General features: G+C 51.8%; 1 protein-coding gene across 1 annotated transcript; it reads left to right on the top strand.

The window, feature by feature from the left end:
- Positions 1-368: 368 nt before the first annotated feature.
- Positions 369-6,083, top strand: LOC140912145 (perilipin-3). The gene is made up of 7 exons (XM_073346312.2): positions 369-431; positions 974-1,169; positions 2,649-2,737; positions 3,077-3,362; positions 4,379-4,566; positions 5,473-5,592; positions 5,703-6,083. Exons 1-7 carry the CDS (start codon positions 369-371, stop codon positions 6,081-6,083), a joined length of 1,323 nt encoding a protein of 440 aa, XP_073202413.1.
- The last annotated feature ends 13,759 nt before the right edge of the window (positions 6,084-19,842 follow it).

Genomic DNA, 19,842 nt, shown 5'->3' on the forward strand with positions numbered 1-19,842 from the left:
TGCTGGTCATGTGTTGCAGGAACACTCACTAGCGGTTGCTGGATTGTAAAGCAACTGTTGTCACTGTAACCTACACAGCCTTCCCAGACCTGCCTGTGCCACTCCCTCTGGGTTTGGCCACCCCTCTATGGCAAGCAAGTGGCATGACTGAGCTGCTGCATTGGTTGGCTCTAGTCTCTTGGAGTAAACTAGAGTGGCTGAAAAGGTAATGGGTAAGATGACTCTGCCCGCAATAGAACTGCCTTGGGCACTTGAGGAATGATAAAACGCACTGTCTGCATTTAAGCTGTTAGTCTGGGCACCGCTTGCCTCTTGTTGGTAGGCTAACCTCTGTGGTGGTCTCTTCCCCAGCAGCATTTGGCTTCACCATGTCTTCTAACGAGAACGATATTCAGGATGCTCCCTCAAAGAGAGGGGAGCAGGAGCAACAGGTGAGTGTGTGTGCTGGAAATCTGGCAGGTGAGAGCCTGGTTCTGGCTGCTCAGACTTCTAGCCAGTCATCATCCTATAGTGACTGCTGCAGTGGCTCTAGCCCCAGGCATATGGTGGTGGTGAACCAGCCTATTCCTAGACCTAGGTAGCAGAACAAGAAGCATCATCAACCCTCCTGAGGAGTCCAGGTTCCAACTTGGCTGGTAAATCTAGATAGCTACTACTGTAGGTCACAGTAGCTAACCATCACTCTGTCTGTGATGGGAATACAGTGCTGCTCCTCAGCATGACTGGTGAGCGTGGTGGCACTGAGGCCTGCCCCATCCTAGGAAGTCACTACACCATTAAAGGGCTCTCTAAGAAGTGGCTGACAGACTTAATGCTCTGGTGTTACTGTGTCTGGCCTCCTTTGCCCAGGAGGCTGCAGACCTTCAAATCTGAAGAGGGTGATGGAGAGTAAAGGTAGCTGGCCTACCCATAGTCCTTCATACTAACTAGCAAGCAATGGTGGTCATGACTCTCCTTTTTGTTCTCCTGTTAGAACTTGGTGAGCAGAGTGGCCAGTCTGCCCTTGGTCAGTGCTGCTTACGACATGGTCTCCACCACTTACACATCCATCAAAGAGACCCATCCTGTCATCAGATCCATCTGTGATGTGGCAGAGACTGGAGTGAGGACCATCACATCTGCCACAGTCAGTGGGACCCAGCCCATCCTGGATCAGCAAGAGCCTCAGGGTGAGTGAAGGAGGGGGGATGATCCCATATGCAGGGGGGATGGGGAGTGAATTGCCAAGTGAGTCCCAAGACAGAAATGTCCTCCCCGAGTGAGAAATGGAGCCTTCCTCTCCTGTGTAGGTGCATGACGCTCCTTCATCCTGGGAGAAGGGCTCCCTGCTTCACCCGGTATCCCCACTGACTACATCATGGGTGCTGCAGAATGCCCATCAACATAGCACATGAGTACCAAACACCACTCTGAACCATGGTCCGCATTATTCAGTTACATGGGGTCCACCACTTTATATGCCAAATACAAAGAACTGTGAATGAAGCTTCCTGATTGCTGGGGGTAGCACAGTTCGACACCACCAGGCCAAAGCAGTTACATGTCTTGGGCTTGACATGTTTCCATGATTTAATCTGCTTCATACACAGCCTTGTAATACTGCTATTGACTGCTGCATCTGGGCTGTGCCCAAATGAGGAGTGGAGCTGTCTCCTATACCCTTTATGCTCAGCATGTCCACACTGAGACGTAACTCCGTTCCTGTTACTGGCTTCAGTTGAAATCCAGGGTCCTGCTGTCCGGGCTCAAGCCCTGAAGAGCTCCAACACAAACATGCCATGTAGCCTTCCCACTCAGTGCTGGTCACAATGTACAAGAAACAAATGACAGGTCTGCATCTCCCTTAATTAATGGTGCAGAAACAACTCCACCAGGCCCCATAGATGCCAGGGGTGCTGCCGCATCCCCCTGGCTTGAAGTGGTTTCTATCATATGCAGGGTTTACAGTTTTGGTTCAATGGCTCTCAGCACCACCACTATACACATTGGTTCCAGCTCCCCTGCTAGACCCTCTGGTACCAGCCACCAGAGACGTGTCGAGCAGTGCTTAGCTGGAGCCTCCTACACAACTCCCTATGCCTGCTGCTGTTAGCAGACCCCATTCTCACAATCCCAACTCGGTCTCCAGGTAGTGTACTGGATGCCTTCTGTTTTATTCCACCCCAGCCTGCTGGTGAGACTCCACAGGAAACTGTGTTGAAGGCTGAGCATTGCCAGCCAAAAAGACCTTCTCCAACAATCCACCCCTGGCCAGCAGCGTAACTCCACTGGGGCACAAACAGCGCCATGTTCTGGAGCAGTGCTGGCATGGCAGCTAGAACAGAGGTGCTGGAATTAACTGTCTGGAGGAGAGGTTCCTTTTCACAAAGTGTCCTTCTCCCACCTGAGGGCCTCTCCCAGCAGAAGTAAACCACTCCTTCACATGGGCAGCGTGGTCTAGTGACTTTGTTCACAAATAGGAACAAGAACCACTTCCTGAGGTCTAGTCTGACTCCAGCACAAACTTACTCCAGCCGCTGACTAGTTCACCTCTCAAAGAGGGGAAAAGGAGGTGACCTCACATGTATAGAGGGTGCAAGGAACTTGGTTAACCCCCCTGAACATGCATGGCCTATTGGAATGGAAAGGCTTTTGGTATCTAATCCTAGAACTGTTAGTATCAGCCAGTGACTGTGCCTGCGAGAGCCTGGACAAACTGGAGGAGAAGCTGCCCATCCTCCAACAGCCAGATGACCAGGTAACTCTAGCCTTTGTTTCAGGGCTCCCTGTGGAGGGGAAGGGCTGCAGCGGTTTGAGACCTGGTACTGCCCTAGCTGAGGAAGGCTCTGACCGAGCACAGCTGCTAGATTGCAGAAGCAAAGTGTTCCCAGGGAGGGGAGAGGGGCGGTCCATGCAATCTCCACTAGGAGCATTGCATCAGCCAACAGAAGGCTCTGTCAGGCAGAGGGAGAAGAGGAGTTTCAGGTGAGTCAGTGCTTGTGTTGTGGGGGGATTTCACTGCCCCAATTTGGTGCCCAAGTGTAAGTGTCTCTTGCTCTTTTGAGTGGACATAAACTGACCTTTCCTCTGCCTGCAGGTGGCCTCTGATGCCAAAGAGCTAGTATCATCCACACAGACAGATGCCAAGGATGCAGTCTGCAGCACGGTCACTGAGGCCAAGGATGCAGTGACCAGCATGGTGGGTGTGGCCAAAGGGGCTGTCCAGGAGAGCGTGGAGGTGACCAAACCAGCAGTGACCGGCAGCATGAGCACAGTGATGGGCTCCAGCATGGGGCAGATAATCATGAGCGGTGTTGACTTGGTACTTAAAACATCTGAGTCGTTGGTGGATCACTACCTCCCGATGACGGATGAGGAACTTGGTTAGAATGCTCCTACACTCCTTCATAAACCTAAAGAAACATGATCCCTGTCTCTGATACCCCTACACAGGTTTTTGGTATGGCCCTAGGGGTAACTTGGATGACAAGAAGCTTCGTCTCCCCATACCACAGATCAATGGTGGTGCCCAGGTGTAACTTGCTCATACTGTACCCATTGCTGGTATACAGGAGTTCAGTGCATCATAACTTGCACTTGTCACATGGGGTTACTTTTGTGGTCCCCCGGTGTGGCTTTGTAATACTAATGCTAAGCATGGCTCTCTCTCCGCTTAAAAAGTAAGGCTGGAGGTGCATCCTATGCTCAACCCAAGTGGTGGCTTTCAGATTCTGCCTAGGGCCAGCCTTGAGTGAGCATCTGCTCCTGCACAAACTAGCTTTAATCTTGCTGTAGGTGGCTCACTCAAGCCAGGGAGCAGAGTGGTCAACTGCGGCCCCCATTCTGGAGTCTTAAGTGTCCCTGCAGGTATCCCAGATCCGCTCATGTGGTGCTTGTGAGATCTCCTGCTCAATGGCACTGCAGTGAGTGGGGTGGGCAAGACTTGTGCTCATGGTAGGCTGTTGCTGAAATTATGCACAGTAGCATTTTGTAGCTTGGTGAGGCTTGTCTCTTGCACATAGACAGTACAGCTGCTCAGTTGAGAGGCAATGCCGGCCAGGTCACTGTCCAGTTGAGATGCTGGATAGGAGACTGGAGTAGCAAGTGCTATGCAAGAGCTCAGTGCAAACTGGAATTGGGAACACTTCTACAGTTGGAGTCGGTCCACAGTCTAGAAGTTCGAGTTACCTTCAGTTAACTTGCCCTATGGCAGATGTTTGAACTCTGATAAAGTTTGAAGGCAGAGGTAATATTGTGCTGGCTCCCTTTCTCCAGCTCTCGGCTCTAGTACAGCCCAAACTAAAATAATACAAGAGTGGCTTGCTGGCACACGGTCTGAAAGCATCCTGTGCCTGTCAGCTCCCTGCTGACTAGATCCTGGTTCTCCTGTTCTTTCCAGCTAAACTCGCAGTATCCCTGGAGGGGCCTGGAGAGGCTCCCGCAGAGCAGCGGAGTTACTACGTGCGCCTGGGTTCCCTGTCGAGCACGCTGCGCCAGCGAGCCTACCAGCACGCCCTGGGCAAGATGAGACAAGCCAGGCAGTGCACCCTGGAGGCCCTCTCCCAGCTCCAGCAAATCAGTGACCTGGTAGGAACACTAAACCCCTTCCTCCCAGGTCTGCTTTGTGTAAAGCCCTCTGTCTTGATAGCTACATAACTTGCTGTGTGTCTGTGAGAAGGCTTTTCCTTCACCCTCTCCCTTGGGTCTTGTCATGCAGACAGAAAGCAGAAGTCTGAAGTGCAGGCAATGCAATGTTAATTGGGATTAGTTCCAAGCAAGCATATTTATAGCTCTACACGCTGGCAGTGTCTGTTCCCCAGTGTCCTGTTCCCAGCTTTGATGCTGCAGAGCCTCTTTTGTCCCCATCGCCTCCTTCTTAGCAGGCCCAAATAGACCTGTAGTGGACACCCCTAGTCGCACCTCTTGCACATTATGGTCATGCTCTGTTTTGGAGTCATAAGTCGGGAGTCTTTGTCCCACTTTTGTATCCCATGGGTAAGGAGTGAGGTTGTGCTCTAGCCAAGGCCAGGCTTTTCTTTGGCTTTTAGGGTTTTTTATATGCCTCCACCTCCCTTTTTTTATTCTCCCTCCACCCACTTGTCCCTTCTAACTGGTTGCTTGACCATGGCTTAAAGGAGCTAGGCAGCCTGTCAGTGTGTGCTCATATTCCACTCCCACTATACCCTGTAACGCTTTAACTGTTCTTCCTTGTTCCCATTATATAACAAACCCATCTGGCCAGGCAAAAGCAATACAGTGTCTCTGTCTTTTATTCACACATTCTTATAGAATACAAGAGTATCGAACTCAAACCCCAAATTCTATCCCAGGCTAACAAACTGGCCTATAGACTACAGCGTCTGCCTGGCCTGACCAGCCCCACTGTAGTGGTAGATGGTGAATTGTGTCCTGTGCACAAGCAGTTCCTCCTGCCACTATTAGCTATGCAAGTGTGTGACTTGTTGCTGTGGAATCCTATGTTCCCTCTCCTAGATGGAACAGGCCCTGGGTCAGAAGGCCCATGATGGGCAGGAGAAACCGCAGCAGATATGGCTGGAGTGTCGCAAGGGCCAGCCAGGAGGCAGTGAGGACAATGGCTCACCGCAGCCAGAGGTATCCTTCCTCTCTTGCATTGTTGCACTGCACCTTGTGTCTACAGCATGTCATGACAGGAGTGAGCTTCACATGCACATAGTCACTCTCCCTCCTATCTCTCTCTACAGGAGATGGTGGCCCAGGCTCTAGCCACTTCCCATAACCTCATCCTGCAGGTGTGGACCACCTGCCATAGCCTCCTGCCCAACATCCAGGGTCTCCCTGCCACTCTGCAGGAGAAGGTCCAGCAAGCCTACCAGAATATGGGAGAGCTCCAGACTTCCTTCTCCAATGTCCAATCCTTCCGGGCACTGTCTGAGGGTATCCTGACCCAGACCCGGGAGAAGTTGACCGAAGCCCAGGAGTCCCTGGATGGGCTGCTGGAATACGTGGTGCAGAACACTCCCCTCACATGGATTGTGGGACCCTTTGTCCCTGCTGGAGACTCTACTGAGAAGGCAGAGGAACCGGCAGAGGCTGAGAAGGCAGGGGTGCCAGTGGAGGCCTGAAGTAGTGGCTGTATGGTGATCTAATGCAATACATCTCACTACTGCTCAAATGGAGCTTAATGTTCACCGCTAGAATAGCCCAGCCATAGTTGGCTTTGGGATAGGAGTCTGTCCGTTACTTTGCACATAATGACTCTGCAGTGTGCAGACAGCCAGACATAGAATGTATATAAGGCTGTCTATCTTGTATTCAAGTCCCCACTTGCTAGAATACCTCTGATGCTCTTCCTGGTGAGGCTTGAGTGGGAATACCACTCTTTGATGCAGGCCCTAAGATTTATGGCCTTAATGTCTCCCCCAAGGGAATGGGGAGCAGACCTCCAATCCCTTTATTTCAGAGACTCCTGTCTCTGACCTTTGGTAGGGCTTCCTCTGGCCTGTCTGTTAAGGGTATAAAAAGAGTGAGGATGGGACCTGGTCTGCTTTCTGGTCTTCCTGCCCCTGCTGTGCAGACATCTGACCAGATAGTGCAGAACCTCACACTTTTTCTCAAAAAACCCCCAAAGCTCTCTTCTTCTCTTTAGAGTACAGCCTTAAGCATGGAAACTCAAGACCATGCATAGTAACTGTCTGTTCTGCAAGTACCATCTCCTGCTCCACTGCACATGGCCTTGTGATGGTTGCTAGCTTTTGTCCTCTTAATAGCCTTGCATTTGTTGAGGTATAGAGGCTGGTCTCATGCTCCTCCCCTGACAAAATCCAGTGTCTGCCCCTAGAAAGACCCCCCCCCCCGCCCCTCCCTGTGACTGACTTAAGAGTGGAACACAATGTAAAACTATTGGCTCTTCCACAATAAATACTCATCTGCATACAGATAAGGGTCCTTGACTCATGTTTGGTTATTAATGAAACTGAGTGAGCGGCAGGCACTCCTCCTGCCAGAGAAGTATTGACTGAAGCAGGAAGTGGAACTTCAACTGTCAAGTTCTGTAGTGAGGGGGTTATGGCTTCTCCCCTACCCAGGGGCTCAGCAGGGCATGCTCCCGGCATACACCGAGCAGAGATGGAGGCAGAACCACCATGCTGTTTAAAACCTCTCTCCTCTCATCTGCTTGCAGACTTCATTTCTGCTGCAGCACTGGTGGGAGAATTCATTCTGTGATCTGGGGGAAGCAGATGGGTGGCAAGAATCTCTTCCCTCCAACTAGAGAAGGAAGGCTATTGTAACCATCTTTTCTCTCTCTACCTTCCCCCCCCCCCCCAACTTCCATGGCTTGTGCCCCCTAAAAAGGGAGGAGCTGACTCAGCCAGAGCATGCAAAGTCAAATATACCCTCATATGAATATTCAAACCTGCATCTGGCTGCTGCCTTGAGGCTCTTAGTAGGCAGTACTGGGCTAGAGGCTGAGTTGCAATGAGGCTTGCCTGTAAGTGGGATGTTACAGGAATCGTTCCCACTGGTCAGCTGAACTAAAACTCTACACTGCAAACTCTCCTACCTTAGGTAGGGTGGGATACACTTCCTACACAAGCTGATGGTGTCTCTTAAAGGCACAGCTCACCAGTGTGCTGGTGAGGGCCCCAGGAACCACAGAAGCTGGAGGGACATGTGGCAGGGACAGTGGGTCTGCAGGGGCTAGATGCTAAGACATGGGGGGGGTTTGCTGGCTGGAGAGGCATCTTGCATATATTTAAGGCTTGATTGCGGGAGGTACTGTTAGAGGGGGCAGGATTCTGCGGCAGCTTGTCTGAGCGGGGCCTGATGCACTAAGTCTCTTCCCAACAAATGCTTGCTACAGCTTCTGGGGCCGTTCCCTGGTGAGAAGGGCCATGCAGAGGGCCCAGGGAAAGGGGCCAGCCCTCCAGCTGCTTTCAGCCCAGTAAGACTTCTGGCACACCACCCTCTTCCTCTGATCCATCAGCTGTCAATCCTTCAGTGTGAAGTGCCCAGCTCCTGCCCTTCACTGGGTCTGGCTGAGCCCGTGTGCTGCCCGGAGATGGGCTATTTACCCTGTACCTGCGGGCCTCAGGCAAGCTTGCTGATCATTTTCCTACCCCCGCAGTTGGAGCTTGCCCCTGGGGCAGAGTCCAAGAGACAGAAGTCAGGGTCTAGGCTGCCAAGGCAATTCAAGTGATTAGGGGTCTGGAACACATGAGTTATGAGGAGAGGCTGAGGGAGCTGGGATTGTTTAGCCTGCAGAAGAGAAGAATGAGGGGGGATTTGATAGCTGCTTTCAACTACCTGAAAGGGGGTTCCAAAGAGGATGGCTCTAGACTGTTCTCAATGGTAGCAGATGACAGAACGAGGAGTAATGGTCTCAAGTTGCAGTGGGGGAGGTTTAGATTGGATATTAGGGAAAAACTTTTTCACTAAGAGGGTGGTGAAACACTGGAATGCGTTACCTAGGGAGGTGGTAGAATCTCCTTCCTTAGAGGTTTTTAAGGTCAGGCTTGACAAAGCCCTGGTTGGGATGATTTAACTGGGAATTGGTCCTGCTTCGAGCAGGGGGTTGGACTAGATGACCTTCTGGGGTCCCTTCCAACCCTGATATTCTATGATTCTATGATTCTAAGTTTGCAGTGTGGCTGAGCGCTGTCTCTCTCTCCCAGGGGCGTAGAGAGACCAGGTGGGTGAGGTAACATCTCTTCTTGCACCAGCTGCTGTGGGGGAGAGAGAGCAAGCTTGCTGCTGCTCCAAAGCTTGTTTCCAGGTGTAGGAAAGACCTGGACAGTCGGAGAGTGCCTTTCCCAGCCCTGGGGAGCAAGAAGGCCTGCCTCTAACTAACGGAAGTTGGGCCAATAGGCAACGTAAGGGGACTGTTGCCCCTTACTAACATTCAATGGGGGTGTTTTGGTTGCTAGTTCTCAGTACTAAAAGGGGAAGGGTTGATAGTCCCCAGGTACAAGGCGGGGGAGGCCAATACTCCAGGTCATCCTGAATGGCAGGCTAATCAGGGAGTCAGCAGGCCAGGGAGGTTCTGTCCTCTGCGAGAGCTGGGTTTGCCTGAGTCAGACAGAGTGGGGCCGAGCTAAAGAGAAAGCAGGGGCCCAAGCTGAGCTGTGCCAGATCCAGAGAGAGCAGACCCTGGGCTGGGAACAGAGCTGCAGCCCCCAAGCCAGAGGCACAGCCCAGAGAGAGCAGACTTGCCCTGGGAGCAGAGCTGAAGCACGTCAGTGCTGGGAGCAGAGTCACAGGAGCAGCCTGCAGAGCAGACCTGTCCTGGGAGCAGAGCTGCAGCAACCAGAGGCAGAGGGGCCAGAGAAGCAGCCCAGAGAGCTGGAGGCAGAGCAGCAGCTGTGCAGAGACCGAGTGGTGGAGCTGGATGCGGTGAGCAGCTGGGGAGAGCGAGGGGGACCCTGGGCAGCGGACCCAGCACAGAGAGACGCCTCAGCCAAGGGGCTCTGCAGGCCAGGCTTGGATCATAACCCCGACAGGGTGGGGGCAACACTGGGAAGAAGGGTCCTACCACTTAGAGCCTGGGAGCGTGTGGCCACCACCAGAGCGAGTGTCCAACCCACAGCATCCCTGCAGCCCAGCCAGGGCCTGAGAAGAAGGCCTGGGACTCACAAGTAACAGACTGTGAACTGCCCGGACATTCCAGAGACACTGTTTGTGATGTTCCCTGCTCCGAGTGGGGTGATGTGTTTCCTTTAACCTTTCCCATTTTTCCTTTTTTAAATTAATTGTTGATTAAACAACTTGCATTTGCTTTAAATTGTACGTAATGAGCAGTGAGTCCAGGAAGTGCCCAGTGCAGGGAGAGTACCCTGGAGCGGGGACACCCTAGCCCCTGTCCTAGGTGACCACAGCAGGGTTGGGGGTCAAGCCCCCCAGGAATCCTGGGCCCAGCCTTGTTGGGGTTAAGAGGACTCTGCCAGACAGGAGAGTGGAAGGGGAGTCCTCAAGGGCAGGGAGGCCACAGGGTAAAGGAAGTCGGAGCGGGGACTCAGATCCTTTCGCTAGCTCACTTCACGGGGGTAGTACAGAAGTCAGGAAAGTTCCCCACAATAGCAGGACTATTCCCCCTTACAGAAAGACTAAGTTACAGTATATGCCACGTAGGAGCCCTGTGTTAGGGGTTCAAATACACAGGTCCCTGTCCACACTAAGAGGTGACTGCAGGTTAGCAATGTTCATTTCCCAAGGTAGCCCTGCCCCTTAAAAACAAATGGTGTGAGTCATCTTTGCCTTCAAACCACCTGTCTCCTCCCTGCTTAGGGGTAGAGGGCAGCATCTGCACTGGCCCTGGATGAAGAACTACATGTCACAATCATGTTAGGTGTTAGCAGGGAAAGCGCTGGGGGCAGTGCATTCTCTGAACTATAACCCTGGAGGGTCTCCTGGCCTGGTGGGCAGCTTTGCCACATAGGTAACTCTCTGCCATTGCACTTTGTAGAGACAAGGCAGGCCTTGGGGCCCTCTCCCAGAGCAAAGCCCTACCATGCTAGGAGCTATGCAGACAGAAGAAAGTAGGTCCTTGCTCCAAAGCATATAGGATCTATGTATGAGACAAGTAGCTGCCCACTTTCCATCCTGTCTCCTTGCTTAATGCCCACTCCCAGCCCCTCCTGCCCTGGAATGGGAAGGGGGGGACCCCCTCCAGCAAACCACCCAGCCTCTCAAAGACCAGTCACTTTTATGGCCTGGTGTTTGGTTCCTGGCAGCACCTCCAGCTTGTGAGGCCTATGGTGTGTGGAGCTAGGTAAAGTAGAAGCAAAGAGCAGCTGGGATCTGGAGGAGGTGCCCTTTGACTGGGCACACCCGGTACAACTAAGGCTCAGTCTGTTTAGGCCTCACCCCTGGGCTGTGAGCACTGTGGGGCAGGGCTGGTGTCTGGCTTTTGGGTTTTTTTATAGAGGGTGAGGCCCGTGGGCTGTGCTGAGCAAATGATGAGCTGAGTACAGAGCTTAATTCATGCCAGGGCAGAGCTGCAGCACCTCTGGATTTCTCACAGCTGTTACAAAAGTAAAAAACTTGCCTCTTTCATTACAAATTAGGCCCTGTCAGAGCACCTGTGAGCCCCTAGTGCCACAGCTGGGGTAGGGAGGGTGCATTGCTGTGAGACAGCTCCGGGATCCTGCTAGCAAAGTGGCCAGGGACGTTTGCATCTAGCTGATCCCACAATTAGTGGCGAGGGGAAAAGCTGTGCAGAGAGCATCCTGAGTGGGGAAACCCTGGGGGCCTATTCACAGTGTGGCCCCAGCACCCCCGGGAGGAGGCTGGGCACCTCGCCCCCACCAGGGACGTGCCTCAGTAACCTGCATGCCCCAAGCAGCCCAGCGAGTCTGTCAAACACACTCACTGGCCGGCTGCTTCGGGGGGGGTGAGGTTTCAAGCAAGGAAGTGAGCCGCAATGCACAGGTGAACCGAGCCCCACCAAGGCTGCTTCCTCACCTGCTGGAAACCGCTGGGCTTCGCCCCGCCCGGGCAGTGAAACAAAACCATGCAATTAGCCCTGCCCAAGCAAACCAGGGTATGCCCGGCCCATGCACAGCACCCGAGTACTGCTACCACGAGGTGGCTCGACCTCTCGGCTGCTGTAAAGGGGCTCAGCGCCATTGGAGCCACACTGATTTACCCCACCCAGGGGCTTGGCCCAGTGCTGTTTGGTGCTTCCCCGATGAGGCTCATTGGCACCTTGGAGGGGACGAGCCGCACCCTCTGGTCACCCATGGCCTGCTGGGGCAGCCAGGCATGCTTGGGGGAGCCATTTGCTGGCACAGGCCCAGGCTTGGCAAGAATGGGACACCACAAGCATATGGGGTTGCGTGGGTGGGTGGGTGTTTCCCCCCCCCCCCCCCAGCTGCCTCTATGGAACTTCTCGGAGCCCCCCCTTTGCTGTGTGCTTACAGCCGTCCTGCTGCCACCCCGATGGCTCCTGTAAACAACCCAAAGCAATGGGAGCCCTGAGGAAGTGTCACCTACCAGCCAGAGCCCGAGACCAGGACTCAGGGGACCTGGGCTCTATCCCCTGCTGCTGCCAGCTGGGTGACCTTGGCTGACTCACTTCCCCGCCCTGTGTCACTGAGAAGGCATTATCAGGGCTGGTCTGTCTGTTTCTTTTTCCCTGTAGCTTTTGGTGGGTAGAGCTCAGGGCTCCCGCCTGGGCGTCACGGAGGGGGAGCTATTTGTGTTCTGACTTTGTGACTGTCCACGGGCCCTGGCCCTCTTCTCCGCTCACCCCGCTCTTTCTGGCCAGACAGGAGAGCAGCTCTTTCTGGGGTGCCCTGCCATCAGCAGGGGCTGAGCAACACTCCCCAGACCTAGAGTTCCTATGCCCCATTTTTGGAAGTGACTGGCTCTAACGTTTGAGCAAGCAGAGTTTTCCAGCCCTGAAAGAGAGTGGCTGGTTTAACTGAGCTGAGCAGGACCCTAGTTCTGATGCTAATTGACAGTAGCAACGCAGGAGATATGAGTCTTGCACAAGGGAACACACCTGATTCTGTCTCGGAAGAGCTGCCCTAGGGGGTGGTCTCCTGGCGGCCAGCTGGTGCTGCTGCTAAGCTTGTCCTGCTGAACTGATGCTCCCCCTTCTCTCCCACCCCGCATCCACTTGCTACCTTGTCACGTCACACCGCTTTGGAGTTGGTGTCAAAGAACCAGCCCCAACCTCTTCCTGTGGGTGGTTTCTGGCTTCAAGAAGCTCGTGCCTGCCAGCCACGAAAGATGGACTTAGCAGCAAACCATCAGCATAGCAAAGGATGCAGCGACTGGCAAAGTGATTGGAATAGGGAGGCTGCCCTAACCAGACCAACCTGCTAGTGAGCAAAGGCTAAGCTAAATGCCTGTCACAAATCCTCCCCGTGCCACTCACTCTCTCTACTCAGATACCATCCTCACTCTTCCTCATGCTTACGTCTGTCACATGTGCTCCTGGGCCCAGGGCAAACCAGTCTCCCCTCTGTACCAGAGACATTACAGCGCTTCTTGTTACATCTGTCAATTCCAAACGATTTTGTCATTTTCTTTCCAGGGCAGGACAGCTGCATCCCTGAGTGACTATGGGCTACAGGGGACTCATGGAACTGCTTGCAGGAGGGTTAGGTCATCAGTTCTAATTTGATGGCCTTGGAATAAAATGCCTGGCAGACTACTTTTATGATGAGATTACTGGTTCTGTAGATGAAGGGAAAGCAGTGGATGTATTGTTTCTTGATTTTAGCAAAGCTTTTGACACGGTCTCCCACAGTATTCTTGTCAGCAAGTTAAGGAAGTATGGGCTGGATGAATGCACTACAAGGTGGGTAGAAAGCTGGCTAGATTGTCGGGCTCAACGGGTAGTGATCAATGGCTCCATATCTAGTTGGCAGCCGGTATCAAGTGGAGTACCCCAAGGGTCGGTCCTGGGGCCAGTTTTGTTCAATATCTTCATAAATGATCTGGAGGATGGTGTGGATTGCACTCTCAGCAAATTTGCGGATGATACTAAATCATAGAATCATAGAATCATAGAATATCAGGGTTGGAAGGGACCCCAGAAGGTCATCTAGTCCAACCCCCTGCTCAAAGCAGGACCAATTCCCAGTTAAATCATCCCAGCCAGGGCTTTGTCAAGCCTGACCTTAAAAACCTCTAAGGAAGGAGATTCTACCACCTCCCTAGGTAACGCATTCCAGTGTTTCACCACCCTCTTAGTGAAAAAGTTTTTCCTAATATCCAATCTAAACCTCCCCCACTGCAACTTGAGACCATTACTCCTCGTTCTGTCATCTGCTACCATTGAGAACAGTCTAGAGCCATCCTCTTTGGAACCCCCTTTCAGGTAGTTGAAAGCAGCTATCAAATCCCCCCTCATTCTTCTCTTCTGCAGGCTAAACAATCCCAGCTCCCTCAGCCTCTCCTCATAACTCATGTGTTCCAGTCCCCTAATCATTTTTGTTGCCCTTCGCTGGACTCTCTCCAATTTATCCACATCCTTCTTGAAGTGTGGGGCCCAAAACTGGACACAGTACTCCAGATGAGGCCTCACCAATGTCGAATAGAGGGGAACGATCACGTCCCTCGATCTGCTCGCTATGCCCCTACTTATACATCCCAAAATGCCATTGGCCTTCTTGGCAACAAGGGCACACTGCTGACTCATATCCAGCTTCTCGTCCACTGTCACCCCTAGGTCCTTTTCCACAGAACTGCTGCCTAGCCATTCGGTCCCTAGTCTGTAGCTGTGCATTGGGTTCTTCCGTCCTAAGTGCAGGACCCTGCACTTATCCTTATTGAACCTCATCAGATTCCTTTTGGCCCAATCTTCCAATTGGTCTAGGTCCTTCTGTATCCTATCCCTCCCCTCCAGCGTATCTACCACTCCTCCCAGTTTAGTATCATCCGCAAATTTGCTGAGAGTGCAATCCACACCATCCTCCAGATCATTTATGAAGATATTGAATAAAACCGGCCCCAGGACCGACCCTTGGGGCACTCCACTTGATACCGGCTGCCAACTAGACATGGAGCCATTGATCATTACCCGTTGAGCCCGACAATCTAGCCAGCTTTCTACCCACCTTATAGTGCATTCATCCAGCCCATACTTCCTTAACTTGCTGACAAGAATACTATGGGAGACCGTGTCAAAAGCTTTGCTAAAGTCAAGAAACAATACATCCACTGCTTTCCCTTCATCCACAGAACCAGTAATCTCATCATAAAAGGCGATTAGATTAGTCAGGCATGACCTTCCCTTGGTGAATCCATGCTGGCTGTTCCTGATCACTTTCCTCTCATGCAAGTGCTTCAGGATTGATTCTTTGAGGACCTGCTCCATGATTTTTCCAGGGACTGAGGTGAGGCTGACTGGCCTGTAGTTCCCAGGATCTTCCTTCTTCCCTTTTTTAAAGATTGGCACTACATTAGCCTTTTTCCAGTCATCCGGGACTTCCCCGGTTTGCCACGAGTTTTCAAAGATAATGGCCAATGGCTCTGCAATCACAGCCGCCAACCCTAACCCTAAACCCTAAACCCTAACCCTAACCAATTCTAAACTGGGAGGAGTGGTAGATACGCTGGAGGGGAGGGATAGGATACAGAAGGACCTAGACCAATTGGAAGATTGGGCCAAAAGGAATCTGATGAGGTTCAATAAGGATAAGTGCAGGGTCCTGCACTTAGGACGGAAGAACCCAATGCACAGCTACAGACTAGGGACCGAATGGCTAGGCAGCAGTTCTGCGGAAAAGGACCTAGGGGTGACAGTGGACGAGAAGCTGGATATGAGTCAGCAGTGTGCCCTTGTTGCCAAGAAGGCCAATGGCATTTTGGGATGTATAAGTAGGGGCATAGCGAGCAGATCGAGGGACGTGATCGTTCCCCTCTATTCGACATTGGTGAGGCCTCATCTGGAGTACTGTGTCCAGTTTTGGGCCCCACACTTCAAGAAGGATGTGGATAAATTGGAGAGAGTCCAGCGAAGGGCAACAAAAATGATTAGGGGACTGGAACACATGAGTTATGAGGAGAGGCTGAGGGAGCTGGGATTGTTTAGCCTGCAGAAGAGAAGAATGAGAGGGGATTTGATAGCTGCTTTCAACTACCTGAAAGGGGGTTCCAAAGAGGATGGCTCTAGACTGTTCTCAATGGTAGCAGATGACAGAACGAGGAGTAATGGTCTCAAGTTGCAGTGGGGGAGGTTTAGATTGGATATTAGGAAAAACTTTTTCACTAAGAGGGTGGTGAAACACTGGAATGCGTTACCTAGGGAGGTGGTAGAATCTCCTTCCTTAGAGGTTTTTAAGGTCAGGCTTGACAAAGCCCTGGCTGGGATGATTTAACTGGGAATTGGTCCTGCTTTGAGCAGGGGGTTGGACTAGATGACCTTCTGGGGTCCCTTCCAACCCTGATATTCTATGATTCTATGATTCTACAGAGATGAGCTTTTGTGTCTTCAGCAGAGGGCGCTGAATCATGCCCGAAAGGACAACACAGTTGTTTGGTTTTCAAAGCTGCATCCTTACCAAGTCAGTATTTATACCTCCCTAGCTATGGGTGCGTGAAACTAACCTGACACAGCTGTACATGCAGAATATTTGCACACACACATTCGGCATGCAGACCTAGGCAGACAATCGCTGGGAAGACTTCATTTACCATGTATGATGCAGAAGCCTTGAAAACTCTCAACTAAGGTGGTGCATTATAGTAGATGACAGGCCCTGCCCCAAAGGGCTTAGCCCCAAATCCTCAAAACTACTTGGGGGCCTCCCTCTAGTGCTGAAACACCGCTCAGGAGCTGGGCCTTACAGGTTTAAGAAAGACGCCCTTAACTTTATTTGGTTTAACTGACGGCCATCTGGCCCTAGTCGTTACAAGAAAATCTTGGCTCATGACTGGCTGAAAAGCGCCACGGGAATCATTGTGTTATTGTTACAACAGCGTGATACTGGTCCATGGGAACGCAGAGCAGCATCTGGCCCAGCAGCTGGGACACAGAGCAGCATTGGCTTCTATTCCGTCTCGCATCACGATGAAGAGAAAGGGGCCAAGAAGTACTGTCAACCTCAGCCTACCGGCTAAAAGGGAACACAGTGCAGAAATCACTATTCTCAGCCAAAGTACAAACTGAAGCCTGAATCATAGAACCATAGACTATCAGGGTTGGAAGGGACCTCAGGAGGTCATCCAGTCCAACCCCCTGCTCAAAGCAGGACCGATCCCCAGTTAAATCATCCCAGCCAGGGCGTTGTCAAGCCTGACCTTAAAAACTTCTAAGGAAGGAGATTCCACTACCTCCCTAGGTAATGCATTCCAGTGTTTCAGCACCCTCCTAGTGAAAAAGTTTTTCCTAATATCCAACCTAAATCTCCCCCACTGCAACTTGAGACCATTACTCCTTGTTCTGTCATCTGCTACCACTGAGAAGAGTCTAGAGCCATCCTCTTTGGAACCCCCTTTCAGGTAGTTGAAAGCAGCTATCAAATCGCCCCTCATTCTTCTCTTCCGTAGACTAAACATCCCCAGTTCCCTCAGCCTCTCCTCATAACTCATGTGTTCTAGTCCCCTAATCATTTTTGTTGCCCTCCGCTGGACTCTCTCTAGTTTTTCCACATCCTTCTTGTAGTGTGGGGCCCAAAACTGGACACAGTACTCCAGATGAGGCCTGCCCTATTGAACGGGGGCGGGCCTGTCTTTGTGTTCTGTTTGTACAGCACCTGGCACAATGGAGGGCACAGCGAGGGCTCCTCGGTGCTACAACTAATAATGTAATAAACATGTATGGCACAAACTCATCCTCTTCCGGAGAGAGCCAGCTATGATGGAAAACAAAAACAAAACAAACTGGTGATGCTTTCAATAAACAATTAGACCCTAATTTCCCCCACCTGAGTATGGGTCCAGTTCACATACTTTCACGTGACTCAGCATGAACATTTATAGCTATAGACACCCTGGGTTAACCTTGACCAACTACTTCAAGGTTAAAAGCTACAGAGTCTTGTCTCCATTAGGATTTTACATTCGAGATCGTTATCGTGCCTTATCAATCTCAGTGCAGAACCACAGTACCCTCTGCAGTGACCACAAAACCAATGTGATCAAACAGCAGGGAAAAGGCCTCGGCCGGCAAGACAGATGGGCTGGGCAAGAGCCAGAAACAGAAAGGGGAAAGCGTGTGGGTGCAAGGGGACACCCAGGGAGAGAAGTGGATGAAAGTAAGTCAACAGCAAGGGAGTGAATGGGGTGGGCGGAGCGAAACACAGATTCAGACACAGAAAATCAAGCAGCAACATAACAATGAAGGGCGCAGAGCAGCGGCTGTTTATCATTCGGGACCCAGGGATTTCCCCACGCCTCATTACCCCTCATAATGGTGCACTTGGGCAATGTGATCATCACACAGCTGACTGCCTCTGGAATAATAATGACCAGCGAGGCTAGTTTATGGGGGGAAAGCAGAGTATGGGCAGGCCGCCACTCACACAGGTCACTGCACCCAATTATCGCTGTGTACACAGCTAATAAAGAGAAAAGCACTGTCACCAGGCACGTGGGCTTTGACAGCAAACACTGTGTGTGACAGAGACAGCGGGAGGGCAGGAGAACAAGGATGGGGAGCTCAGCCTGATACGGACCTGTAGGAATTTAGAGTTTGAAGGGCTAAAATCACACTTAGGAACAGAGGAACTGCCAAATGGGCTCAGCCCGCCGGCCCTCTTGCTGTGACAATGGCTCGCACCAGCCGCTTCAAAGCAAGGTGCAGAAAATCCTGCAGTATGTAGCTCTGGGCTAATCTGTCACAGGGCGAGCCTCTTCCTAACCCTGAAGCGGGGGGCGGGAAGAGCAGTTAGGTCCCTGCTAAAGCTCTTGGTTATTTTTCAGTATGGCTATTGTAACTCCGGATAGTTTTGTCCAATCATTTTATGAAATTCGCTCAGGTCTTGGCCTCAATGACCTCCTAGAATCATAGAAGATGAGGGTTGGAAGGGTCCTCAGGAGGTCATCTAGTCCAACCCCCTGCTTAAAGCAGGACCAATCCCCAATTAAATCATCCCAGCCAGGGCTTTGTCAAGCCGGGCCTTAAAAACCTCTAAGGATGGAGATTCCACCACTTCCCTAGGGAACCCATTCCAGTGCTTCACCACCCTCCTCGTGAAATAAGAAAAAGACGCTGTGTAGCTGAGGGCTATAACAACTCATGCCCTCTGTACTGATCCACAGAGGAGAACCTCTTGTGACAATGAGTTCCACTGGTCAATTGTGAGTTGCATGGGAAAGTTTTGCCTGGTATCAGCTGTATATTGGCTGCCAAGCCATGTCACTGAATGTCCCCTTGCTTGCAGATTGTGCCAGAGGGCAAATAGAAATGCCCCTTCTACTCTCTCTAAACCATTCGGATGGAGCCTGTAAAATGCTGGAATTGTACCTGTCTGTTGCTGAGGCAGGACAGTTGATAGCAAAAACCTCACTGGGCCTTTGGTTTCGCTGCTGTGTTAAACAACATGCTCATGTAGCACATACCGTCCTGTGATCAAAGCCCTGCGTCCATGTCACCCTTCCCTGCCCTCTCCAGGCTCAGAGCTGGAATTCAATTCTCTTAATAGCCAAGGAACCAAAGTGCTCGGATGGCTTACCGACCAGCCACCGGGGCCTGGCTCTCCTCACCCTCCAACGCCCCAGGATGAACTCAAGTCCGTGAGTCACGGTGTCATTCCTGTCCTGCTGTGTGCAGAGCTGGGGGCTGACGACATGGCACGTGACATCACTTGCAAATAACGTCAGCTCCATGGCAATGGCACTCAGTCAAAGCCTTCAGTCTCCCCAGGAGAAATTCGGAGCATGGTGCTGGCTCGTCTGCGGGTAGGAAAGGTGCTTGCTTTTATCCCTCATTCCTAGCTGTCCAGTCTTCTTCTGCCTTGCACTCTGCCTGCCTCTTTTGCTTTCCCTGGGACATGCAATGTCTCTCTCTCTCTCCCAACTCAGCCCATCTCTGCCCTAACACACCCCACGTGCTTCTCACTCCAGTCCTCCCTTCCCCGCAAAGGACCCGGGGAGCAGCTGCCTCTGTTGGGCCTTACAGCAGCTACCCCATGGCCTGCTCCAGCCTCCTCTGCCCATGGCTGCTAGGCTTGCTGTGAGCCTGAATGGCTGTTTGTGCTCAAAAAGAAAAGGAGTACTTGTGGCACCTTAGAGACTAACCAATTTATTTCAGCGTAAGCTTTCGTGAGCGACAGCTCACTTCATCAAATGCATACTGTGGAAACTGCAGAAGACATTATATACACAGAGACCATGAAACAATACCTCCTCCCACCCCACTCTCCTGCTGGTAATAGTCCATCCAAAGTGATCACTCTCTTTACAATGTGTATGATAATCAAGGTGGGCCAT

This window comes from Lepidochelys kempii, chromosome 5 (genome assembly GCF_965140285.1).
Source record: "Lepidochelys kempii isolate rLepKem1 chromosome 5, rLepKem1.hap1, whole genome shotgun sequence".
Classification (NCBI taxonomy): Eukaryota; Metazoa; Chordata; order Testudines; family Cheloniidae; genus Lepidochelys; species Lepidochelys kempii.

Bases quoted from the DNA above. Each gene is read 5' to 3' on its own strand.
- LOC140912145 (XM_073346312.2), top strand. From the start codon at position 369: ATGTCTTCTAACGAGAACGATATTCAGGATGCTCCCTCAAAGAGAGGG. The intron at 2,738-3,076 runs GTAACTCTAGCC...CTCTGCCTGCAG, and splicing joins TCCAACAGCCAGATGACCAG to GTGGCCTCTGATGCCAAAGA. The intron at 4,567-5,472 runs GTAGGAACACTA...TCCCTCTCCTAG, and splicing joins TCCAGCAAATCAGTGACCTG to ATGGAACAGGCCCTGGGTCA.